The sequence below is a fragment of the Phocoena phocoena genome, chromosome 18, assembly GCF_963924675.1.
Source record: "Phocoena phocoena chromosome 18, mPhoPho1.1, whole genome shotgun sequence".
NCBI lineage: Eukaryota > Metazoa > Chordata > Mammalia > Artiodactyla > Phocoenidae > Phocoena > Phocoena phocoena.
In genome coordinates, this window is record NC_089236.1 from 15,881,216 (window position 1) to 15,908,080 (window position 26,865).

The 26,865-nt window shown below is 45.5% G+C and overlaps 1 protein-coding gene across 1 annotated transcript in view; it reads left to right on the forward strand.

Moving 5' to 3' along the window:
* The first annotated feature begins 3,407 nt into the window (after positions 1–3,407).
* TMEM272 (transmembrane protein 272) overlaps positions 3,408–26,865 on the forward strand; it is a 28,097-nt gene continuing 4,639 nt past the window's right edge. The window contains 3 exon segments of the mRNA XM_065895917.1: positions 3,408–3,439; positions 9,554–9,681; positions 25,872–26,032. Coding sequence (XP_065751989.1) covers positions 3,408–3,439; positions 9,554–9,681; positions 25,872–26,032 — 321 coding nt within the window.

Genomic DNA, 26,865 nt, shown 5'->3' on the forward strand with positions numbered 1-26,865 from the left:
TCTCCTCATCTGTGAAATGGGCACGATACTCCTTACCTGGTGAAACACGATTGCAAACCCACAGGACTGATGGAGAAGGTGCGCCCACCTCCTTGCAGCCCCTGACTCTCCCTGGGAAGCCCTTCCTTTCTCGGTTTCTTCCCCTTTCCTCCTGCTCGGTGGTAAGAAGGACAGGCTGGGCTTGGAAGTCTCAGAGGCCAGGTTTCAAATGAGTCACAGAAGCCTCATTTCAAATCCCAGTTCTACCACTCAGTACTTAAGCAGCTTTGAGCGTATGAACTGTCTGAATCTTGGTTCTCCCTGTGCCTCCTGGGGAGCCAGGGGGACGAAATGAGGTGACACGTGGAAGACCTTGGCAGGGCGCTGGGGATGTGCCTCTGATTTCAGGCTGACCCGTCTCCCATCACATCGACTCCGACTTGCTGTAAAGGGGCTCCTGCAGATACCAAGCCAGCTTCTGAGTGTGACACATCCTAGAAGCAAAGCGATAGGGAATAAAAGCTCCATATCTCATTGTAATCCCTGGAGCTGAAAGCACTGGCTGAATCGCCCTGCCTGTGAGCTAACAGAGGATCAGCGGCTGAGATAAGCTGCCAGAGCGAGCTCGGCCTGCCAGGGTGGCTCCCCGCCGGCAGGCCCATGCTGAGCGACGGCGGTGGAGGAAATCACGGCGAGCGGCAGCCTCCGGCCGTGTGCTCTTCTCCTTAGTTATCACTTCCACGCGTATCCCGTCACTCACTGCCAGCATCTGCTGCGCTCAGGTCCTTCCACCTGGGAGAGCCGGCGGGCAGCACTGCCGAATGACCTGGTCCCCTGGTCTGCAAATCTCTGCGGTACCAGCAAGGAGGCCTTTCTAAAAGTGTGCTTGAAAATGGAGCTGTGCCCTTTCAGGACAGGTTCCTGGAGGGACTTTGCGTGTGAAGTGAGGATGTTTGCCCCAGGTCCTGTCAGGATCAGCCAGCACCCCACCCTTCACCCCCGGAGCTGACCTTTCCCAAGCAACAAAATGGTAGAAAATTGCAGAACTGTCCCATACTCAGGCACTAGGGGCAAAGGGACAGAGCATCCACCTCTGCTCCCAACCTACCTCCTCTACAGGGCTACCTCATTCCCTGGGCAGGAGAATTTGCTGTCCTACCTGATTGGTTGGATTTTGGTTGTGTATTTTATTTTATTAATTTATTTATTTGACCTCGCTGCGAGGCATGTGGGATCTTAGTTCCCCGACGACCAGGGATCAAACCCCCGCCCCCGGCAGTGGAAGGGTGGAGTCCCAACCACTGGACCGCTAGGGAAATCCCTATTTTAAAAGTTATGGATATTTCTTCCAAAGAGGGGAAGCTCTTTCTCATAGTGTCAACTTGCTCAGACCATAGCAAGTCCACAGTGAAGCCGCGGTGGGTCTCCAGGCCTCCTGGGTCTCAGTCCAGGCTGCTATGGTCAAGTCCATGCTTACCCTTTTTCCATGGACCTTGGAGAATGGTGTTATAATCGAGAGAACTACATGTGTGTGCAGAAGTGAGAAGGGCTTCAGCTCTGTCGATATATCTGAGTCAAATCTGGGCTCTGCCAGTTGTTAGCTCTGGCTTTAGAGCGAATCTTAACCTCTCTGAGTCTCCAAGACTCCATCTGTAAAACTGAGTTAATAGTAACCTCCCAGGATTGTTGTGGGGATTAAGCACAAGAAGATGTATGTGAAGTGCTAACCTAACACCTGGCACTTAGCAATTGCTCAATAAATGGTACCTATTATTACCTTGCCCTCCAGGCCCTGTGTCTTCCCAGCTGTGCATCAGTGGGCAAGCTTCTTAACCTCTCTGAGCGTGGTTCCCTCATCTGTGAAATGAGGGGTGTTTCAGTCTGATCATGGCCAACAAGGCCACACCTGCAGGCCGACTGGTGTCAAAGCCAGCACCCTGAATCCAGGCTGATTGAGGCCACCTGCAGGCACAGGTGACACGCACAGAGGTGGTTAATTGGTGCCATGTCAGTCCTGCCACAGATTTTCTAATAAATTATGAATAAATTATGTTTGATTCCCAGAACTTCGTCAGCAAGCAAGAACAATGCCGGGGGGTGTGGAGAAGGCGTGTCATTGGTGCATTTCTAAGATTGCCAGCAGTGGTGAGTCACAGCTCTGAGAAATGTCCTAGTTTTGAAGGATTTGGGCTGAACTTTGGGCTTTAACAAGTCTGAAATCACATGACTTGTTAGAGCCCAAAGTGAACCCTGTGGGTGGTCTGTGCTTGGCTCAGGGTGGCCCCAGGGTAGATCTGGGAGGGGATAGTGTCCTGACCTCTGTTGATGCCCCTACTTCTACTCCTTATTTAAGAACCTTTAGCTTTTCGTAGTGCACAGGATGTATTTTCAACATAATCTGTGTTTGGAAAATGTTTGAATGAATGGAGTCGCTGATACATCCAACATGTAATGGCAGCGGAGCTAGGGGACGTGCAGGGAGATGTGAGTGGATTTGGATTGGGGTGGCTTCCCGCACCCCCATCCTACCCTGTCTCCTTGCCAAATTGGACTTTCCCCACCATCTCCTGGTGGGGCCCTTCTGTCCAGAGGGGTTGGGCCACATTACAGAAGGCCCAGGCTATATCATAACATTTGGAATATCCTTAAAACAAATCCCAGACCTTGGGGCTCCTTAGGGTGAAAGCATTTACCTCCTACTGAGATGTGTGGTCTGTCTTTTATACAGATGATGTGTGAATAAAGGGAATCTCGTGGGAAGTCTTTTTTTTTTTACCTTAATTTCTTTTTTTTTAACATCTTTATTAGAGTATAATTGCTTTACAATGGTGTGTTTGTTAGTTTCTGCTTTACAACAAAATGAATCAGTTATATATATACATATGTTCCCATATCTCTTCTCTCTTGTGTCTCCCTCCCTCCCACCCTCCCTATCCCACCCCTCCAGGTGGTCACAAAGCACTGAGCTGATCTCCCTCGTGGGAAGTCTTAAGCAACTTATCTTAGAGCAGTAATATTTGGAAACAGCAGGCAGAGGGTAGAGTGGACTAAGGTATAGGGTCAGGAGACAAGGGGATGGTGGATGGGTGCCTGGTGACTATGGTATTGACATGCTGATACCCATGTATGATCACCAACTCCCCACCTCCCTCTCCTCTCAGGACAGCTCGTTCACTGCTGTATCCCCAGCACCGCCAGTAGTGCCCAGCACATAGTAGCAGTGTAGTAACTGTCCGCCGAATGACTAGATGGGTGAATGAATGAACCACCAGCTCCCAGTACAAGCTCTTCCTCTGGCTAATGTACCCAACCCCCATCTCATCCTCCTCAGACACAGCCTGACATTTTACTCCCTGTGATGGCTCTAGGTCGCACAGCCCCCTGCATCTCTGGAGCATACCTACTATATGGGGGCCAGAGTGCGGGCAATGGTCCTGGACCCATTCCTGCAGAAGAGAAGGTGAGCTTCAAATCACTTGAAAGACCTTTTGTGAGTGGACCCCTGTTCACCTCTGTGTCATCTCCTCTTCTTTCCCTTCTCACCCTGGAAAATGCAGCCAGACAAAAACACCAGGTTCCCTTTTTCCCCTGGGCCTTCCAAACTGCATTATTGGTTGGAAGGGAGAAAAAAATAGTAATTATGCAGTGGAAAACTTGGGGAAAACTCTGACGGGTTCAAAATTAACATCACCAACGAGGGACGGATAGCCATCACCTGTTCAGAAGTCTGGCTGAGAAGGCACAACCTTAATCCAAACACAAGGGAACAGGGGCAAACCCAAAGTGGAGACTGCTGTCTTAGCCCTTTTGGGCTGCTGTAACAATTTGCCATAGACTGGTGGCGTATAAACAGCAAAGGTTTATTCCTCACAGTTCTAGAAGCTGGAAGTCCAAGGTCAGGGTGCCAGCAAAGCTGGGTTCTGATGAGAGCATCTTCCAGGTTGCAGACTGCTGACTCTCCCTGTATCTTCACATGACGGAGAGCAGAGAGGAAGCAGGGTCTCTCTTGTCTCTGATAGGGGCACTGATCCCATTCGTGGGGCCTCCACCCTCACGACCTCGTCTAATCCTAATTACCTCGCAAATGTCCTACCTCCTAAAATACCATCACGTTTGGCTAAGGTTTCATCACGAATTTAGAGAGGACACAAACATTCAGTCCATAACAAACATATTCTTCAAAAATGTCAACATGATATAAAACAAATGGAGTCTGTGGAAATGTTCTAGGTTCAAGAGGACCAAGGAGATTCAACAACAAAAGGCAATACCCGACCTTAGATTGGATCCAGCCCAATTGGAATATGGATAGTAGATTAAAGTATTCTCTCAATGTGAATTTAAGGAAGTTTGCCAACTGTACTAAGGTTGTAAGAGAATGTCCCTGTCCTTAGGGAATACACGCTGGGATTATTTCCAACTAAAAAGTTTAAAAACTTAATACAGGAAGCATATAGACAAGAAGAACCAAGTGGCAGGTATCTGAATGTTTGAGAATTTTCACTATTAACAATTCTTTTAGAATTTAGACTGGAAAAAAGCTTCCCTGGTCTTATCCTGGATTTCTTACAATGCTGCCCTAGATGCATCTACACCACAGCGTTTTCCTTTCCAGTGACTTTTAAATTTTCTTCTATATGGTTTTCTACATTTCCTGTAAAGTACTACATACTTATGTAATGAGAAAGCAAAGTTCTATTTTAAGAACAGTCTTCAGATGTTCCCTTTAGGTGGATTGGCAGCTGGTCCCTATCCACATGTGACGTTAGCTAAGTGGTGGAGGGGAGGGGAGGGGAGGGGCTTGAGGCCTGAAGGAGTGACCCTTCCATCTGTCTGTCCATTGAGGGAGCAGGGCAGTCTCTGTCACGGCCTCAGACCCCACCCAGCCACTTGGAAAGCTCTCCTGGGCCACGGCCCAGCCCTGACCGTCAGCCTCCCCGTCTCACACGTTCTTTCCATCAAGTTCATTCTGCTGTAGTACGGCTGCTTCCCTGCACCCTGAGGCTGGCCTGGAGGATCGATTTAATAACTGGGAAGCAATGAAACCTTGATGAATGCACGTGCGGTGTGTGCAGCCGGCCTCTGGCCATCGCGGGATGACGCAATTAAATGCGACTGGTACGCTGAACCCAGGTCAGGGCACCTATCAGGGCGTCCTGGGAAGCCCTCTTTGCACCACTTGGAGATGGCAGCTCAGTGAAGGCAGGCGCAGGGGAGCACTGGGGAGAGGCCTTCCACCCTGAGACTGGACCAGAGGCCCGTGACCCTGGGTGTTTCAGCCCCCAGGGAGGTGGACAGAGGCTCATGAAAGTCCACATACTGAATGTCGAGAGACAGTTTATGCTACGATTCTGGCTGTGAGAAATAGCGCGTTATTTTATTTGATTTTTAAAAATTAATTCATTAATTTTATTTATTTATTTTTGGCTGCGTTGGGTCTTTGTAGCTGCGCACGGGCTTTCTCTAGTTGCAGCGAGCGGGGGCTACTCTTCATTGCTGTGCACAGGCTTCTCATTGCAGTGGCTTCTCTTGTTGGGGAGCACGGGCTCTAGGCGTGCGAGCTTCAGTAGTTGTGGCTTGCAGGCTCAGTAGTTGTGGCGCACGGGCTTCGTTGCTCCGTGGCATGTGGGATCTTCCCGGACCAGGGCTTGAATCCCTGTCCCCTGCATTGGCAGGCGGATTCTTAAGCACTGCGCCACCAGGGAAGACCACCCCCTCCCCCCGATTTTTTAATGTGCTTTTAAAACTTGAAAACTTCTCCTTTTGTAGGTAAAATTAAACTGACTTCACGTTCCTACTTGCCAGCAAAAAAATCAGTCTTGGGCATTGCGGTCACAGAATTCAGGATGTGGGGCAGGGGGATCATGTCCACCTCTTTGGCGGGTTGGGGCAGGGGAGGCTCCTGCTCTCTGGGCAAAGCCATCATAGGCCCATACAGACTCTTTGTGCAGCTTCTGAAAGGTTCCCTCCTGGTAGCAGTAGCCGCAAGGACACACAACTTAGGAAGTTGTCTTCCAAGAAAAGGGCATCCCTTCCTCCAGGCAAGAGGGATTTCCACCTTCACTCATCCCTTAGCCTCACCCCGCCCCATCTTTCCTGCACAGACCGCATAGCAGTGCGCTCTGTCCCTACCATGGGGCCAGCACCTGCGCCAAGCTTGGGATGTTGGGGTCTTTCCAAGCTGGGGGGCCTGGTGGCCCCTCCCTAGGTGCTCCTTGTAGCAATTCCCTCTGGATGCTGCGAGGAAGAGGGCCACCCCCCGCAGAGCCTTCCAAGAACTTCACTCATCAGCCTACGAGGTCTCCCCGCCTGTGCACACCACTCCCCCCCATTGCTCCTCCCCTTTGGGCACTTTCCTCCATCCCTTTCCCTTGGGACAATCCCAGGGAATTGCCCTCAGTGGGCTCCAAGACGCAAAATTTGGCATCTCTTGTCAGGGATCAGAAAAAAAGATTCTAACACCTGTCAGCATGATTCTTGTCACTATATCATCCTATTACGTGGATGGTGGAGAGCCTTAAGCCCTTGGCAAGTCACGTGGGCAATGGAGGTGGTTTTAGAAAATCCTGGAGCTCGGGGCTCCCAGATTCCAGTAGGTTCTCCCAGCACGTTAAATGCAGTGAGTTCTGAACCAAACACGTCCTTTCCCCAAAGCTCCTCCTCTTTCCATTTCTCCCATTTCTGTCAATGCCACCACCATTATTGTCACCCAAGCTCAGCACTTGAGCCATTTTCTACTCCTTTCTTTCCTTTATTACTGCATCTAACTGGTACTCGAGAGCCTGCCCCCCCTACACCTCGTGATCACCCTCCAGGATAAACGATGGATCAGCCTTCTCACTGGTCTCAGCCGTCATCTCCATTCCATTGGCCTCATTGTTTCCAGTGGTTTGACTTTGATTATGTCACTTCCCAGCTCCAAATCCTACAACTCCCTTGATCTTCCTAATAAAATCCAAATGCCCTGATGTAGATTGGAAATGCCTTCTATTCTCAATACCTTGTTCCAGTCTTATTTCCCATTTATCTGTTATGGATGACCTATGCTCAGCTAAACGGGAGGATTTGTCACTCCCCCAAACCCACCCTGATCTTTTCTTCCTTGAATCTTTTTCTTTAGGATTTTCCCTTTGAAAAGCCACTCCGCCTGTCCAAACCCTACCCATTCATCAATGCCCAGTGCCAGTATCACCTCCTCCTGGAAGGTGGAGGCTTGATTTCCTTGGGACTCCTCCGTCTCCTGGGCTTCCTGACCACTTCATGCACCTCTCGTGACCCCTCTCACACACTGATCTGTATTGGCCCCTGGGTGCACATCTCATCTCCCTTATAGGGTTGTGAGGTCTGTGTTGCCGAGTTAGTGGGGGGCTGAGGAACAGGCCAGGTGAGAGGGTGATGAGGGTGCTGATACAGGGATGGAGAAGAGGGAAGGATGCAAAAAGTGAGGCAGAGACAAAATCACTGGATGTACCAGGAGAGGGCAGAAGTGGCACAGATGGCTGAGGTTTTGGTGCCTTTATAGACTCAGGGAAATGGAGAGGGCAGTTTGGAAAGAGGACTTTAGTTTGAGTTTATCATGCTGGACCCTTTGCCAATTGCCTCCTGGGTATCTGGTCGCTGAGTGGAGCCCCCAAAAGGTGGTGTTGCAGAGAAAAACTGCTGGGTCCTGGTCTCAGTTTCCCCATTAAACTATTTAAGCAAGAGAGCAGGGGTTACACTTGCTATTCAAAAGAACCAGGTTCTGGAGATCCTGGAGAGCAGTCTAAGCTAGAAGCCACCCACTTCTCCTACCAAAATTGCTCCCTTTAAAAATGCTTTGGATACTTCTGGTCATGTATTTGGACTGATAGCTAGGTGCTACTATGTCTTTAACAAATGACGGTGAGAGCAGCAGCGTTAAACCCACTGCAGGTTGTGAGCGGGAGCCCTGAGCTGGTTAATCCTGACACCGCCCCGGGAGGCTGTCCTTTCAGGGGGTCTTTTTTCATAGCCTTCATTGTCAGGAACCAGTTCTTCTGTGTCCTTGGCATAATGAATGGTTCAGCTCCAACCTCTCGATTCTAATATCCTTCTCCCACGTTGCTCTACTTCTGAATTATTTTCTCCTTTGGGACCCTTGGTTGACTTGGCAGTTTCACTCGGTTCTTTTGAATGGACTTGATAGAAACTCATTTCATCAGAAACCAGGATGTGACCCTCCGAGCCACATTGGAATCGAAGGCAGGGAGGTATTTATTAGAGGTGGTCATTGCTATCAAACCCCCGTCCTGGCCTGAGCAAGGCCAGCAGGACACTCAGCTGCTGTCTCAGAGGGCTGTCCTCATCCAGACTGCGTACCAGCTCTCCTGGGATGCAGGGGGATACGGGGGCGGGAGCAGGGGTTCCAGTCCCTGGCTGTGGCTTAAGGGGTCCTCATTAGGATTGAGTGGTAAAGAGGTCCTCGTGTGAGTAATGCTGGTTACTTCCCTTCCAGTGAAATCCCACAGTCCCGCGTGGCCCCAACACCTTGCACTTTGCTGAGCAAACAGATGCTAAGGAGGGCCTGGCTTAGACTCTCCAGCACTGCTTATAAAAAGGATGGCGCATGGACCGCCTGCTTCACAGTCACTGGTGGAGTTGCTTGGAAACACAGATTCCTAGGTCGTGTTGGCAGAGATTCTGACTTCTTAGGTCCAGAGTAGCCCAAGGGAATCTCAGAATTACATCTGCAAGGGTGAGAGCGGAAGTGAGCCTGAGACCTTGATGGTGGTGACACAGAGAGTCTGGTGCTAATGAAGGCTGGGCTGCAGATGGGCTCAGGGAGTGATGTCAGGTTTAGAGCCATCCCATCACGGCTCATTCGAAGTCTGTGGGACCCACCGGGTCTCCCTCACTTGTTGTTTCTTCAGTTCTCTATTTGATCCCGGGGAAGGGCTGGGGGAGGTAGTGTCTGAGATAAAAGGGAAGCCACACCACTTCCATCACGAAGGGAGAATAACGATGATGATAATAAGGGCCAACATTTACACAGTGTTTATCGTGTAGCAGACCTCGTGTTTAGTGCCTTACGTGGCTTATGAAGTTTGATCATTTTAACAAGTCTCTTAGGAAAGTCCTATGATTATGCTCATGTCTTAAATGAGGACACTGAAACCTCAGGGGTGAAGAGCCCAGCCATCCACACTGTAGGGCAGGGAGTGGGATGTGAGCCCAGGCCATCTGGCTCTAGGTGGCGAGTGGTCCTACTCTCCTCTGGGTGGTCCTTAGGAATGTTCTGGCCCCAGCCGTCTCTCTCAGCCTTGCTCCGACATAGGAAGCTTGCATGACAGGGGCCTCTGTGTCACTGAACACCTGGATTACGCCTGTGGCCAGGTGGCACCATCTGTCACAAGCTCCCAGAGCAGTGAAGGGTTTTCCGGGATGCCGATCACTTTATCATTGTGGTAACAAGCTCAAGCCCAGAAACAGAGATGGGATTTCTCAGCTTCCTGCTTGTCTGTCACGTATCAGTGGGAAACTTTTTCCTCGACCCCCATTGTAAACTGGGAATTAAAACAGATGTGGCTATATTAATTGACACTCTCCCTTTAATCAGCCACATTGCCGGCAGTGCTGTGTTCCCCGTGATCAACAGACCACCCCGCTGCGGAACTTGCCAGGACCAGTTGCAGATGAAAAGGCAGAAAACCTTGTTCAAAAAGCAGGAAAAAAGCCCTGTTCAAGGTACTGAAAGAGAAAGCTTTTTCCTTTCTTCCACAGTCTCTTTTGATCTGTCATGGTATTTTTCGTTTGCCTTTTAATGACATTTTAAGTAAAGAAAAAAGAAAACTTGTTAATTAACAATCTAAAATTATTAGCATAAAGTTTACCATTCACCTTAATATTATATAATGACATTTTAAGTAAAGAAAAAAGAAAACTTGTTAATTAACAATATAAAATTATTAGCATAAAGTTTACCATTCACCTTAATATTATATAATGACATTTTTTTGCGGGGGGGTCAGCCATGGAGCTTGTGTGATCTTAGCTCCCGGACCAGGGATTGAACCCAGGGCCCCAGGAGCGACAGCACCAAGTCCTAACCACTGGACCACCAGGGAATTCCCTATAATGACAGTTTTAAGTGCAACTATAAGAGCATTTAACCCAGATGTAGAATCACCAAAATCACACGATTTGTGTTTCATAGCTCTTACATGCATATGTATTTGGTTTTTACCAGAACAGTGGCAATAATACACAAAACTAATGCAGCTCTTTTCATTTCACTTCTTGATACATGTGCTTTCTACCAACACCCTTTACCTTCTGCTTACTGATGAGTAAGGAAGGGCTGAACAGAAACAGATCTAGGGATTGCCCTATCTTTCCCTTCCTTCTGTGTCATCACTTTCGGATGAGTGGTTGGCTGATTCAGGGAATTCTCCTGTATAAGAAAGGATGTGATAGGGCTTCTTGGTCATTTGTGTTACTTAGAACACCACTGCCTTCTGTCTGCGTTTGAAGCAAGTTCTGGTTCAGATGAAAAAGGTGGCCTCTCAGGGTTGTCGGTGCCCCTGCTCACTCAGTTGAAGACATGACACGCTTACTTTGTATTCATTTTGAGTCTTAATGAACGTCCACACCCGTGGGCCCAGCAGAACTGGAGAACACAGCCAGGAGAGGCAGCCACACTCACTGCATGTATCTGCTCACACCTGTGCTCCATTGTCCCATCAGACTTCACTTACAAAGTACAGATTCAAAGAAAAATTCATTGAGAAATTCAAGACCGCAACAGAAGAGCAGTAAACCAAGTGCAAGGTCCTCCTCAGCACAGGGCCCCATGTGACTGCCCAGGTCGTGTGCCCAGGAAGCCGGCTCTGATGATCAGTAAATATTATAGCTAATTCAGAGGAGGGTGGTTTGAGGGGAGGAGTGAAAATTGGGGCAAATCAGTCTGCTTGCCTGCCCTTTTTTGGGCATTTCCTGGAAGTAAAGGTCAAGATTGGCATGAAGGGCAACTTAAGGGGGCTTCTTGAAGAAGAGGGATGACCCCTGCCATGTCCATCTCTGCTTGGAGAATTAGTGTCAGAGCTTGGATTTAGTGGTGTGGCTGTGAGGTTCCTAGCTGCAGACACTTGCAGCCTCCAGAGATGACTGAGACTCACAAATAGATCTGAGATGTTTGACAATCTGAAACTGGAATGGACCTAGTAGATTAAATTAATTAAAGTGGGTTTAGGACTTCCCTGGTGGTGCAGTGGTTAAGAAACCTCCTGCCAATGCAGGGGACATGGGTTCTATCCCTGGTCTGGGAAGATCCCGCATGCCGCAGAGCAGCTAAGCCCGTGCGCCACAACTGCTGAGCCTGTGTGCTACAACTACTGAGCCTGTGCTCTAGAGCTCGCGAGCCACAACTACTGAGCCCATGTGCCACAACTACTGAAGCCCACACGCCTAGACCCCGTGCTCCCAACAAGAGAAGCCACCACAGTGAGAAGCCCATGCACCACAAGGAAGAGTAGCTGCCACTCGCCACAACCAGAGAAAAGCCCACATGCAGCAACGAAGACCCAATGCAGCCAAAAATAAAATAAAATTAACTTAAAAAAAATAAAGTGGGTTCAGTGTAAGTAATAGAAAACCCAACTCAAAGTGGCACAGATAATAAAGGGATTTATTGGTTCATGTCAATGGAACGTCCAGGAGTAGTTCAGCTTCATGAGTGGTGTGATTCAGTGGGTGACGGATGCCACTGAGGTCCTAGTTACTTTTTGCCTCTCCACTTTGCCTTCCACGTGTCAGTCTCCTCAGGCTGGTTTCCCTTCTCGGTGGCAAGATGGTGGCCAGCAGCCCCCAGAGCAACTTGCTTTCTCACCAGTGTCCAGGGAGCAAGAGAAGCTTGTTCTTGGAAGTTCTATCAGAAGAGTGAGAAAGCCTTTTTACCTTTCTCTCAGTCAATCTCCCCTTGAGTATCCTTGGCCCAGAATGAGCCAAGAGCCCATCCACCAACCAAAAACATATCCAGTGAGTGCAGCTCTGCCAATAACTTAGGGCTGGGCCTCATGTCCTTCTCAAAAGCCCAGGGGGAGTCAGCTTGTACCAGAGCACACAAACTGCATGGGACAATGGGGAGGTGGGGAGACCAGAACAAAATGGGGTGATTACCTGGAGAGGACGGAGTGGATGCTCAGGAGGCTACCATGCCATCTACCTCAGAGACCCTCTCTCTGCTCTCAGGGCTGGCACTGGACCTAGCAGAAAACATAAATGTGTGATGCTGTCTAAACTTTAAATGTGGGAACAGGAGTGCCGTCCTACCCAAAAGACATTCAAATTCATAATTTAAAAAATTGCTGACCAAGCAAAACCTGTATCTGCAGGCCATTTAACAGACAAGGAAACCAAGAACCAACAAGGGGAAGTAATTGCCTAAAATCGTAATGGTTGCTGTATGCTGAGCTTGTGTATGCACCTGCTAACGCACGTTACACAAGAGAACGTTGAGGCTTCAAGGAGGCCAACTAACTAATGCGCTCAAAGCCACACAGCTAATGAGTGACGGAGGTGGGATTTGGACACAGATCTATCTAACTTGCGTGCCTCTGTCCTTTCCCAGTGCCAGAGGGTGAATTGGCTGCATGAATAGGAAGAAAAACCCCAAGCCAGTTCAGAGCTCTGTTCCACTGTGTATCAGTAAGAAGTTGTAGGAGACGGTCTAATATATACTATGGGATATATAACCCATAAATAAATGGAAGGGAAAAAGACTTTGTGAAGCAGATTCCTTAAGTGATAAAGCAAGTTGTCAGTGAACCTTATGCACGGTAGGGAAGAGCCATCTGCAGTGGGTACAGGCTCCCAGGAAGCACAGGGTAGATGCCGCCTGGCTCCATGAACGCCGGTGGCTTCTGGCATCCTGGCACTGGCAGAGCAGCAGCTTATGAACTCCTTTTCTAGAAGCTGTCAGTCTTTGGAGAGGTCGTGCAGGAAATCTGGGCCTTCGAATTGGCAGCCTGATCAGAAGAGACATTCAGCTGTCTCAGAGATGCAAGTCCTGGCGTGCACTCCCTGCCTCTCCTGCGGAAGCCCCAGGCAAGCGGTGACCTCCTCCCCCGTCTGCTGCCTTGAGAGAAGGGCAGATTTCACGGAAGGTGTTAGTAAAACTGCAGCAGAAAGGAAATGAGAGTCTCTGTGTTCTGACCCGGCTGTCGCTCCTTCCCTTACAGCCTGCTTCCTGTTTCTGCTTTGCACTTCCCTGGCTCTCCCGCTGTCCATGGCCTTCCCAGGCGAGCTGGCCTCTGAGCTGCTGGATGCCCCAGGCCAGCCGTGTCCGGCCAGGACGATGGTACTCCATCATTAAACATAAAGTGTGCGATGGGACTTCCCTGGCGGTCCTCTGGTTAGGACTCGGCGCGTTCACTGCGGTGGCCCTGGTTCAATCTCTGGTCTGGGAACTAAGATCCCGCGAGCCTTGGGGCGTGGCCAAAAAAAGACACAAACAGAAGCAAAATGTGCATTAGGAAGAGCTGGCCAGGCTGATGATTTGCAGACACACAGAAGTACTTGCTGAATGTTTTAAAAAGACGGAGTTCTGGGACCTGCCCTGGGGAATACTGCTGCAGTATGTCTGCGGCGAGGACACATCTGCTTTTAAAACTCTGTCCCTAGATAATTGTGGTACCTCTTGGCCAGTTTGGGAGCCCCTGGGCGAGAGTTTTCCCAAGGACCCTTTCCAGTTCCTATGCTCCCATGTGGATCAATATGAAAAACGAATGTCAGGCTAAGGTCATTGTCGGCGCTCTATACATTCTTTTGCTGAATGAATGAGTAAATATTTCCATTAGTCACATATATTAAATGATCTCAATTATCCAGAAGTATGAAGTACGAGGAAAGGTTGAGGAGGTGGGAAACTCCTTGAGTAGCCAAAAATCGTTTTCACGTCAGTGAAATTAAACTCACAGCCTTGAATGTTGCTGATGGGAGCCTCCAAGCTCTGCACGTGGAATCTAGCTAGCTACGCCTGTTTAGAGAGGTCTAGCAAGTGTGATGCTCTAGGCTTCGAGTTCATAGCATATTGGAGCAGAAATTAAAAGGGCATAGGAAGGGGAAAAAAAGGACATAGGAATTGTTGCAAACAAAAAGCACCCGGTATTCAAATAGCTTAATGGGGATGGCGGTTCCTTTTGGGGTGATGAAAATGTTTTGGAACTAGGTACATGTGATCGTTACACATCATTGTGAATGCGTTAAATGCCACTGAATTGTTCCCTTTAAAATAGTTCTTTTTTTTTTTTTACATCTTTATTGGAGTATAATTGCTTTACAATGTTGTGTTAGTTTCTGCTGTACAATAAAATGAGTCAGGTATATGTATACATTAATCCCCATATCCCCTCCCTCTTGAGCCACCCTCCCACCCTCCCTATCTCACCCACCTAGGTCATCACAAAGCATCTAGCTGATCTCCCTGTGCTATGCAGCAGCTTCCCACTAGCTAGCTATTTTACATTTGGTAGTGTATATATGTCAGTGGTACTCTCCCACTTCGTCCCAGCTTCCCCTTCCCCCGCTGTGCCCTCAAGTCCATTCTCTACGTCTGCATCTTTATTCCTGCTCTGCTGCTCGGTTCACCATTACCTAAAATGGTTCATTTTGTGTTATATGAATTTCACCTCGATTTTTAAAAAAATCGACAATAGTAAAACCAAAAATGAATATAAAAACAGTACTCTTAGGTTTGTAACAAGTGAAAGCTGACAGCTTGATAGGAAATAAAAGAACAAAATAAAATTCTCAAGTTTGCACAGAATTCATATAGCCAAGTAGTCTGGGGCGATCTAGTGTCAGGGCAAACAATTCAGCCACTTCAACAGGCTCTGAAGCTGTCATTATTATAGGGCAATTTGAAAGTGAACATTTATTATATGGCTCCGCTTTATCAAGAAGAGTTACAAGGTGTCAGGTATACCTTGCTTAAGAGTTCCCAGTAAGAAAATGTCCTATGCAAAAATCTACTGGTAAAAGATAGTTTTTTTTTTTTATCGAGTAAAAAGTAAGTTTTTGGGACCTGTGATTCAGTTATCTGAATAATGAACTTAACCGAAACAATTCACTCGCTAACATGGCTGCATAAATGAGGCAAGATCCCACAAGGCCAATTCCCATAGCGGTATATTAAAATCGCTACATCCGCTGCCTGAAGTGGGTATCAAGGAATTACCGCTAAATTGTTATAGAGTGTCCATTTATGGTGATGAACAAGTTTTGGAAATAAATAGTGGTGATGGTTGCACATGTTTGTGAATGTAATTCGTGCTCCTGAATTGTACACTTAACATGGTTAAAATGGCAAAAATTTTTGTTATATATACTTTATCACAATAAAAATATTTAAAAATAATTTTTAAACTTCCATAATATTGCCTCCCCCCCGCCCCCCGCCTCGCAAATCACTACATCTGGTAGTTTTACCAACTGTATTGGGGAGAATTCTAAAGCCTGAAGAGGGTAACTGTGGTACTGCAGGTCAGTCAGAAAGAAAATCTAGAGGTCCCAGGCAGTACACGAAGCACACCAGGGAAAGATGCTTTTATTACATTTATTAGGGTCCTTTTAAGCCATCTGTGTGCTGATTGGCTCTGCTGTGATCAGCAGCTGTTTTTATTCATTAGCAATGAGCAGGTGTGTTAAGTCATTACTCATGTTCATTTCACAGCTGGACTTTGAATGGAAAAGCGGTTCCTACCCAACAACTTTGGCATCAAGTACTGATATTTAAAGGTCTTTGAGCGAAAAGGTTTTCTTGAGGCTTGGAAAGTACTTCCATCTAATAATGGCTTCAGTGAAACATCAGAGATATCTATAAAGGCAGGCCTCTATAGGCTGATGATTGGATCAATGTGTGTATTTGATTTTACTCTGATTTTACCCTGAATTTGTAGGTCTCTCTATACCTAGAAATGTTTATTCATTTCAATGGAATATGGTATAGTCATAGAAAAATGCTTTACTTCCTCTGTTTAAGTACCAAGGCCTTTGTGGGAAATAAAATGTCAACTCAAAGCTAAAACTTTAAATGCCATTTAATCAGATTTTTTTTTTTTTTTACCACCGCTGTTTTGCTTTTTCATTTTGGAAAAATCATTTAATCCAAGAGTCATACTTCCACTCATTTCATAGGGGTTGTCACATGAACCAACCAAATGTAAGAAAGCCAAGTTTCAGGACTTCCCTGGTGGCGCAGTGGTTAAGAATTCACCTGCCAATGCAGGGGACACAGGTTCGAGCCCTGGTCCGCGAAGATCCCACATGCCGTGGAGCAACTAAGTCCGTGCGCCACAACTACTGAACCTGCACTCTAGAGCCAACGAGCCATAACTACTGAGCCCGCGTGCTACAACTGCTGAAGCCCATGCGCCTAGACCCTGTGCTCCACAACAAGAGAAGCCACCGCGATGAGAAGCCCGTGCACCGCAACGAAGACCCAACACAGCCAAAAAAAAAAAAAGTGCATGATATATGGTTTTAAATAAAACATTGAAGTGCCATTTTAAGTACTTTATTGATATTATATCACACAGTACTTTACAGGTAGCCTAACTTATGAATTAAACATGTAAATATTTTATTCTCCAAAATATGGATAAAAAGTCAGAGTGCTTTTTTTTTTTAACATCTTTATTGGAGTATAATTGCTTTACAATGTTGTGTTAGTTTCTGCTGTATAACAAAGTGAATCAGCTATACGTGTACATATATCCCCATATCCCCTCCCTCTTGCGTCTCCCTCCCACCCTCCCTATCCCACCCCTCTAGGCGGACACAAAGCACCGAGCTTATCTCCCTGTGCTATGCAGCTGCTTCCCACTAGCTATTTTACATTCGGTAGTGTATATATGTCAGTACTACTCTCTCACTTCGTCCCAACTTACCCTTCCTCCTCCCCATGTCCTCAAGTCCATTCTCCATGTCTGCGTCTTTATTCCTATCCTACCCCTATGTTCTTCAGAACCATATTTTCTTTTTTAGATTCCATATATATGTGTTAGCTTATGGTATTTGTTTTCCTTTTTCTGATTTACTTCACTCTGTATGACAGACTCTAGGTCCATCCACCTCACTACAAATAACTCAATTTCATTTCTTTTTATGGCTGAGTAATACTCTATTGTACATAGGTGCCACATCTTCTTTATCCATTCATGTCAGTGGACACTTAGGTTGCTTGCATGTCCTGGCTCTTATAAATAGTGCTGCAATGAACATTGTGGTACATGACTCTTTTTGAATTATGGTTTTCTCAGGGTATATGCCCAGTAGTGGGATTGCTGGGTCGTATGGTAGTTTTACTTTTAGTTTTTTAACATACTGTTCTCCATAGTGGCTGTTTCAATTTACATACCCACCGACAGTGCAAGAGGGTTCCCTTTTCTCCACACCCTCTCCAGCGTTTATTGTTTGTAGATTTTTTGATATGGCCATTCTGACTGGTGTGAGGTGATACCTCACTGTAGTTTTGATTTGCATTTCTCTAATGATTAGTGATGTTGAGCATCCTTTCATGTGTTTGTTGGCAATCTGTATATCTTCTTTGGAGAAATGTCTATTTAGGTCTTCTGCCCATTTTTGGATAGGGTTGTTTGTTTTTTTGTTATTGAGCTGCATGAGCTGCTTGTATATTTTGGAGATTAATCCTTTGTCAGTTGCTTTGCTTGCAAATATTTTCTCCCATTCTGAGGGTTGTCTTTTTGTCTTGTTTATGGTCTCCTTTGCCGTGCAAAAGCCTTTAAGTTTCATTAGGTCCCATTTGTTTATTTTTGTTATTATTTCCATTTCTCTAGGAGGTGGGTCAAAAAAGATCTTGCTGTGATTTATGTAATAGAATGTTCAGCCTGTGTTTTCCTCTAAGAGTTTTAATAGTGTCTGGCCTTACATTTAGGTTTTTAATCCATTTTGAGTTTATTTTTGTGTATGGTGTTAGGGAGTGTTCTAATTTCATTCTTTTACATGTAGCTGCCCAGTTTTCCCAGCACCACTTATTGAAGAGGCTGTCTTTTCTCCATTGTATACTCTTCCCTCCTTTATCAGAGATTAGGTGACCATATGTGTGTGGGTTTATCTCTGGGCTTTCTATTCTGTTCCATTGATCAATATTTCTGTTTCTGTGCCAGTACCATACTGTCTTGATTACTGTAGCTTTGTAGTATAGTCTGAAGTCAGGGAGCCTGATTCCTCCAGCTCTGTTTTTCTTTCTCCAGATTGCTTTGGCTATTCGGGGTCTTTTGTGTTTCCATACAAATTGTACAATTTTTTCTTCTAGTTCTGTGAAAAATGCCATTGGTAGTTTGATAAGGACTGAATCTGTAGATTGCTTTGGATAGTATAGTCATTTTCAAAATGTTGATTCTTCCAATCCAAGAACATGGTATATCTCTCCATCTGTTTGTATCATCTTTAATTTCTTTCATCGCTGTCTTATAGTTTTCTGCATACAGGTCTTTTGTCTCCTTAGGTAGGTTTATTCCTAGGTATTTTATCCTTTTTGTTGCAGTGGTAAATGGGAGTGTTTCCTTAATTTCTGTTTCAGATTTTTCATCATTAGTGTGTAGGAATGCAAGAGATTTCTGTGCATTAGTTTTGTATCCTGCAACGTTACCAGATTCATTGATTAGCTCTAGTAGTTTTCTGGTAGCATCTTTAGGATTCTCTATGTATAGTGTCATGTCATCTGCAAACAGTGACAGTTTTACCTCTTCTTTTCAGATTTGGATTCCTTTTTTTTTTTTTTTTTTGCGGTACACGGGCCTCTCACTGTTGTGGCCTCTCCTGTTGTGGAGCACAGGCTCCGGACGCGTAGGCTCAGTGGCCATGGCCCACAGGCCCACCCGCTCCGCGGCATGTGGGATCTTCCCGGACCGGGGCACGAAACCACGTCCCCTGCATTGGCAGGCGGACTCTCAACCACTGTGCCACCAGGGAAGCCCTGGATTCCTTTTATTTCTTTTTCTTCTCTGAGTGCTGTGGCTAAAACTTCCGAAACTATGTTGAATAATAGCGGTGAGAGTGGGCCACATTGTCTTGGTCCTGATCTTAGAGGAAATGGTTTCAGTTTTTCATCATTGAGAACGATGTTGGCTGTGGGTTTGTCATATATGGCCTTTATTATGTTGAGGTAGCTTCCCTCTATGCCTGCTTTCTGGACAGTTTTAATCATAAATTGGTGTTGAATTTTGTCGAGAGCTTTTTCTGCATCTATTGAGATTATCATATGGTTTTTCTCCTTCAATTTGTTAATATTGTGTATCACATTGATTGATTTATGTATATTGAAGAATTCTTGCATTTCTGGGATGAACCCCACTTGATCATGGTGTATGATCCTTTTAATGTGCTGCTGGATTCTGTTTGCTAGTATTTTGTTGAGGATTTTTGCATCTATGTTCATCAATGATATTGGCCTGTAGTTTTCTTTTTTTGTGACATTTTTGTCTGCTTTTGGTATCAGGGTGATTGTGGCCTCATAGAATGAATTTGGGAGTGTTCCTCCCTCTGCTATATTTTGGAAGAGTTTGAGAAGGATAGGTGTTCGCTCTTCTCTAAATGTTTTTTGTTTTTTTGTTTTGTTTTGTTTTGTTTTTTGCGGTACACGGGCCTCTCACTGTTGTGGCCTCTCCCGTTGCAGAGCACAGGCTCTGGACGCGCAGGCTCAGCGGCCGTGGCTCCCTGGCCCAGCTGCTCCATGGCATGTAGGATCTTCCCGGACCGGGGCACGAACCCACGTCTCCTGCATCAGCAGGTAGACTCTCAACCACTGCGCCACCAGGGAAGCCCCTTCTCTAAATGTTTGATAGAGTTTGCCTGTGAAGCCATTTGGTCCTGGGCTTTTGTTTTTTGGAAGATTTTTAATCACAGTTTCCATTTCAGTGCTTGTGATTGGTCTGTTTATACTTTCTATTTCTTCCTGGTTCAGTCTCAGAAGGTTGTGCTTTTCTAAGAATTTGTTCATTTCTTCCAGGTTGTCCATTTTATTGGCATATTGTTGCTTGTAGTACTCTCTCATGATCCTTTGTATTTCTGCAGTGTCAGTTGTTACTTCTCCTTTTTCATTTCTAATTCTGTTGATGTGAGTCTTCTCCCTTTCTTTTCGATGAGTCTAGCTAATGGTTTATCAATTTTGTTTATCTTCTCAGAGAACCAGCTTTTAGTTTTATTGATCTTTGCTATTGTTTCCTTCATTTCTTTTTCATTTATTTCTGATCTGATCTTTATGATTTCTTTCCTTCTGCTAGCTTTGGGGTTTTTTGTTGTTGTTCTTCTTCTTTCTGTAAATGCTTTAGGTGTGAGGTTAGGTTGTTTATTTGAGATTTTTCTTGTTTCTTGAGGTAAGATTGTATTGCTATAAACTTTCCTCTTACAACTGCTTTTGCTGCATTCCATAGGTTTTGGATTGTCATGTTTTCATTGTCATTTGTTTCTAGGTATTTTTAAATTTCCTTTTAGATTTCTTCAGTGATCTCTTGGTTATTCAGTAGCATATTGTTTAGCCTCCATGTGTTTGTATTTTTTACAGTTTTTTTTTTCCTGTAATTGATATCTAGTCTCATAACATTGTGGTTGGAAAAGGTACTTGATACAATTTCAGTTTTCTTAAATTTACCAAGGCTTGATTTGTGATCCAAGATATGGTCTATTCTGGAGAATGTTCCATGAGCACTTGAGAAGAAAGTGTATTCTGTTGTTTTTGGATGGCATGTCCTATAAATGTCAATTAAGTCCATCTTATTTAATGTGTCATGTAAAGCTTGTGTTTCCTTATTTATTTTCATTTTGGATGATCTGTCCATTGGTGAAAGTGGGATGTTAAAGTCCCCTACTATGATTGTGTTACTGTCGATTTCCCCTTTTATGGATGTTACCATTTGCCTTATGTATTGAGGTACTCCTTTGCCTTATGTATTGAGGTACTCCATTTGCCTTATGTATTGGGTGCATAAATATTACAATTGTTATCTTTTTATTGGATTGATCCCTTGATCATTATGTAGTGTCCTTGTTTGTCTCTTGTAATAGTCTTTATTTTAAAGTCTATTTTGTCTGATATGAGACTTGCTACTCCGGCTTTCTTTTGATATCCATTTGCGTGGAATATCTTTTTCCATCCCCTCACTTTCAGTCTGTATGTGTCCTTAGGTCTGAAGTGGGTCTCTTGTAGACAGCATATATATGGGTCCTGTTTTTGTATCCACTCAGCCAGTCTATATCTTTTGGTTGGAGCATTTAATCCATTTACATTTAAGGTAATTATTGATATGTATGTTCCTGTTACCATTTTCTTAATTGTTTTGGGTTTCTTTTTGTAGGATTTTTCCTTCTCTGTATTTCCTGCCTAGAGAAGTTCCTTTAGCATTTGTTGTAAAGGTGGTTTGGTGGTGCTGAATTCTCTTAACTTTTGCTTGTCTGTAAAGGTTTTAATTTCTCTGTTGAATCTGAATGAGGTCCTTGCTGGGTAGAGTACTCTTGGTTGTAGGTTTTTCCCTTTCATCACTTTAAATATGTCCTGCCACTCTCTTCTGGCTTGCAGAGCTTCTGCTGAAAGATCAGCTGTTAACCTTATGGGGATTCCCTTGTATGTTATTTGTTGCTTTTCCCTTGCTGCTTTTAATATTTTTTCTTTGTATTTAATTTTTGATAGTTTGATTAATATGTCTTGGCATGTTTCTCCTTGGATTTATCCTGTATGGGACTCTTTGTGCTTCCTGGACTTGATTGACTATTTCCTTTCCCATGTTAGGGAAGTTTTCAACAATAACCTCTTCAAATATTTTTCTTTGTATTTAATTTTTGATAGTTTGATTAATATGTCTTGGCATGTTTCTCCTTGGATTTATCCTGTATGGGACTCTTTGTGCTTCCTGGACTTGATTGACTATTTCCTTTCCCATGTTAGGGAAGTTTTCAACAATAATCTCTTCAAATATTTTCTCAGACACTTTCTTTTTCTCTTCTTCTTCTGGGACCCCTATAATTTGAATGTTGGTGCATTTAATGTTGTCCCAGAGGTCTCTGAGACTGTCTTCAATTCTTTGCATTCTTTTTTCTTTATTCTGCTCTGCAGTAGTTATTTCCACTATTTTATCTTCCAGGTCACTTATGCATCCTTCTGCCTCAGTTATTCTGCTATTGATTCCTTCTAGAGAATTTTTAATTTCATTTACTGAGCTGTTCATCATTATTTGTTTGTTCTTTAGTTCTTCTAGGTCCTTGTTAAACGTTTCTTGTATTTTCTCCATTCTATGTCCAAGATTTTGGATCATCTTTACTATCATTACTCTGAATTCTTTTTCAGGTAGACTGCCTATTTCCTCTTCATTTGTTTGGTCTGGTGGGTTTTTACCTTGCTCCTTCATCTGCTGTGTGTTTCTCTGTCTTCTCATTTTGTTTAACTTACTGTGTTTGGGGGTCTCCTTTTCACAGGCTGCAGGTTCGTAGTTCCCGTTGTTTTTGGTGTCTGCCCCCAGTGGCTAAGGTTGGTTCAGTGGCTTCTGTAGGCCTCCTGGTGGAGGGGACTGGTGCCTGTGTTCTGGTGGGTCGGGCTGGATCTTGTCTTTCTGGTGGGCAGGGCTATGTCTGGTGGTGTGTTTTGGGGTGTCTGTGACCTTATTATGATTTTAGGCAGCCTCTCTGCTAATGGGTGGGGTCGTGTTCCTGTCTTGCTAGTTGTTTGGCATGGGGCATCCAGCACTGGAGCTTGCTGGCCGTTGGGTGGAGCTGGGTCTTAGTGTTGAGACAGAGATCTCTGGGAGAGCTCTTGCCGATTGATATTACATGGAGCTGGGAGGTCTCTGGTAGTCCAATGTCCTGAACTTGGCTCTCCCACCTCAGAGGCTCAGGCCTGACAGCCAGACCAGAGTACTGAGACCCTGTCAGTCACATGACTCAGAAGAAAAGGGAGAAAAAAAAGAAAGAGAAAAAAATTATTAAAATTTTAAAAATCAAAAAATAATTATAATTTTTTAAAATGAGAGCAACCATACCATTAAACAAATCCACCAATGATAACAAGCATTAAAAACTATACTAAGATAAATATAAAAATCAGAAACAAATCAGTCACAGATAGCAAACCCCAAGTCTACAGTTGCTCCCAAATTCCACCTCCTCAATTTGGGACGATTCATTGTCTATTCATGTATTCCACAGATGCAGAGTACATCAAGTTGACTGTGGAGATTTCATCTGCTGCTCCTGAGGCTGCTGGGAGAGATTTCCCTTTCTCTTCTTTGCTCGCACAGCGCCTGGGGTTCAGCTTTGGATTTGGACCTGCCTCTGCATGTAGGTCACCCTCAGGCATCTGTTCTCGCCCACACAGGACGGGGTTAAAGCAGTGGCTGATTAGGGGGCTCTGGCTCACTCTTGCCAGGGTGAGGGAGGGGTATGGTAGTCAAAATTGGAATGCGGGGTGAGCCTGTGGCAGCAGAGGCCAGCATGACATTGCAACAGCCTGAGGCACACTGTGTTTTCTCCTGGGGAAATTGTCCCTAGATCATGGGACCCTGGCAGTGGCGGGCTGTACAGGGTCCCAGGGTGGGTGTGGATAGTGACCTGTGCTTGTGCAGGATTCTTGGTGGCTGCAGCTTCAGCATTAGCGTCTCATGCCCGTCTCTGGGGTCCGTGCTGATAGCCGTGGCTCGCGCCCGTCTCTGGAGCTTGGTTAGGTGGTGCTCTGCCTTCTGTGGGCAGACAGAAGGAATCCCCTCTCCTCGTGCACCCCGAAACAATGGTCTCTTGCCTCTTCGGCAGCTCCCGACATTTTCCCGGACTCCCTCCCGGCTAGTAGCTGTGGCGCACTAGCCCCCTGCAGGCTGTGTTCATGCCACCAACCCCAGTCCTCTCCCTGGGATCTGACCTCCGAAGCCCGAGCCTCAGCTCCCAGACCCTGCCTGCCCCGGCGGGTGAGCAGACAAGCCTCTCGGGCCGGTGAGTGCCGGTCGGCAGCGATCCTCTGTGCGGGAATCTCTCCGCTTTGCCCTCCGCACCCCTGTTGCTGCGCTCTCCTCCGTGGCTCCGAAGCTTCCCTCCCCGCCCCCCACCCCCGTCTCCCCCAGTGAAGGGGCTTCCTAGTGTGTGGAAACCTTTCCTCCTTCACAGCTCCCTCCCAGAGGCGCAGGTCCCGTCCCTATCCTTTTGTCTCTGTTTTTTTTTTCTTTTGCCCTACCCAGGTACGTGGGGAGTCTCTTGCCTTTTGGGAAGTCTGAGGTCTTCTGCCAGTGTTCAGTAGGTGTTCTGTAGGAGCTGCTCCACGTGTAGATGTATTTCTGATGTATCTGTGGGGAGGAAGGTGATCTCCACGTCTTACTCCTCCACCATCTTGAAGGTCCCCCTAAACAGAAGATTTTAATTCTACAGCGAGAATCCCCTTTCTTGGGTTCTGTTGACAAACGTATTGGTCAGGGTGACTTAACTATGCTGCAGGAACAAATCAATACTGGAATCTCAGTGGCCTGAGACTACAGAGGTTTATTTCTTTAAAAGCTTTTAAAATTTAATATTTTATATTGAGTGTAATATTTTTATTTTATAGTTGATTTACAATGTTATGTTAGTTTCAGGTATACAACAAAGTGATTCAGTTATACATACACATATATCCACTCTTTTTCATATTCTTTTTCCATATAGGTTATTACAAAATACTGAGTAGAGTTCCCTGTGCTATACAGTAGGTCATTGTTGATTACAGAGGTTTATTTCTTGCTCATGCAAATTCCAACGTGGATCAGGACCCTCTCCAGGGCTCCCCAAGGCTCCCCCAAGTGACGTGATGATGTAAAACTCTAAGCTGCTTTAGTCTTGAGCACTAACCATCTCAACCCATGGTTTCCACATGGTCAAAGCAGGGGAAGAAAACGAAGGATCATGTGTCAGTTTTTAAATGCTTTGGCCCCAAAATGCCTCATAGCCTGTTGGCTAGCACAAGTCCCACAGTCCCGGGTACCCACAAGGGGGCTGGGAAATGTGAGGGGCACGTACTGAACAGTTAATGTCTCTGCACAGCCAAGACATGTGTTAGGACCCATCCGAAGACTGGTCATTGGAGCCAGACTGGTCACTGAGGGAAATGGGAATTGCTTTCTTATATTTTAAATAATACATCATATCATCATTGGTTAAATAGGCCAAGAGACAAAGGCCTGAGAAAAGTAGAGAGAAAGCATTGCTATGGCGAGAAAAATCACCATAAGAAAGGGTGTGGGTTTGGTAGTTTTCCAATCCGGTGACTAAGGATTTGTCAGTAAACACGTGTCCCAGCTTGGGGTTGGGTGAGTGAATTGGTCAATGATGATCATACGTTGCCTGCAACAAACATAGCACAGGATTCTGCAGACGGAGGAAAATCCCCGAAAATCTTGCGGCAAATCCCCGCCCTGTGGGCCCTGGAAGCAGGGTGAACGGGAGCCTTATATTACACAGTGGATGCATTTTGGGGACGTGACCCATAAATTGGATCTTGTTTTAAGCACAGTGCCTAGATGGGGACTTCCCTGGTGGTGCAGCGGTTAAGACTCCGGGCTTCCACTGCAGGGGGCACAGGTTCAATCCCTGGTCGGGGAACTGACCATATGCTGCACGGTGTGGCCAAAAAAAAGCCTGGATATTTAAAGGGATTCTTTGGATCCTTTGGTAAAATGAATCATTGATTGGAAACACGTGTTGTCATTCACTGTTTTCATAAAAGCAAGGCATACCTGTAGCCAGTTAATATCCAGAGTGGTGCAGTGACCTTTGCCCCCAGCTCTGATGTCCAGTGGACTGCCGTTCTGTCCGGTAAGCATGCTGAAGACTGGGTGGCTCAGGAGACTGAGCAGATTCCCTGAGCAGGGGTCGAGCTTCAGTTTGTGTCATTAACGTTTTGGCTTTTGTAGACATTTACTTCATTTTCCTAATCGGCATTGTGTTCTTGAAAGCATTTCACTCAATTTTCTGTTCTGTCCCCTTTGCAGGAGTGAAGTTTTTGGAGGACTGTCCCATACACCCCCTCATTCCTCTATACTTGCTACTGGTTGGGATCATCGGGGCCTTAAAGGTAATGTCTATTTATCAATTATTTGTAGTTCTTGTTGAAATTTAACTTAAGGCACTGTGGAATGCATCCTTTAATTGTTTGCTAACAGAACAGCTTCCCCTAAGCGCAGGGTTGTTGAAACGACAGGGCCAGGTGGATCCTGATACCTGCCGCAGAGACTTGGATTTTTCCAGATGAGGAATTTTCACCCAGAGCTTCCCTCCTGCTGCCCTGAGTTCAATGTGCTAAGTTGTGGCTTTGGTCTGACTACAATTGATGCAGAGAAGTTACCGACTGCCAATTACTTATACCATTGGATTCAGCCATAATCGTGGCCTTTCTCTGTGCTTCTTTTCTAAAAAGTTTCCTGTATAGGACAGTAGAGTTTGCATCTGGTTAAAATGTGTTCGATTTTAGCAGTTCTTATTTCTGTTTTTAACCATAGCTCTTAGTTCTCAAATGACTAGCATGGAATTTGTTAGCTGCAATCATCAATCACATGTTAAACTCCGATGTTTGGGGGCAATGTCTGTGACTCACAAGCTTATATCAGTCTAGGGAGCTGATTTGCTCGTGGGTTGTATTGACATATGCTGAAACAGGAAAAGTGTTGGAAAGAAGAATATCAAAGGTCCTGCATAGTCTGCAGTTAGGTTTTCAAAATTCCAAGCCTACAGAAATGTCACACCTTCCGAAAGTACCTTAGGTCTAAAATACCTTAGGTCTACCTCCATTTATTAGTGACCCTTCCCAACCATCCAAGCCCACCTCAAAGCTTTCTATATCAAAAGCTAGAAAACACAAGTGTCCGTTTTTCCAAAATGGTTTCATAAGAATGAAACAATAACACACAC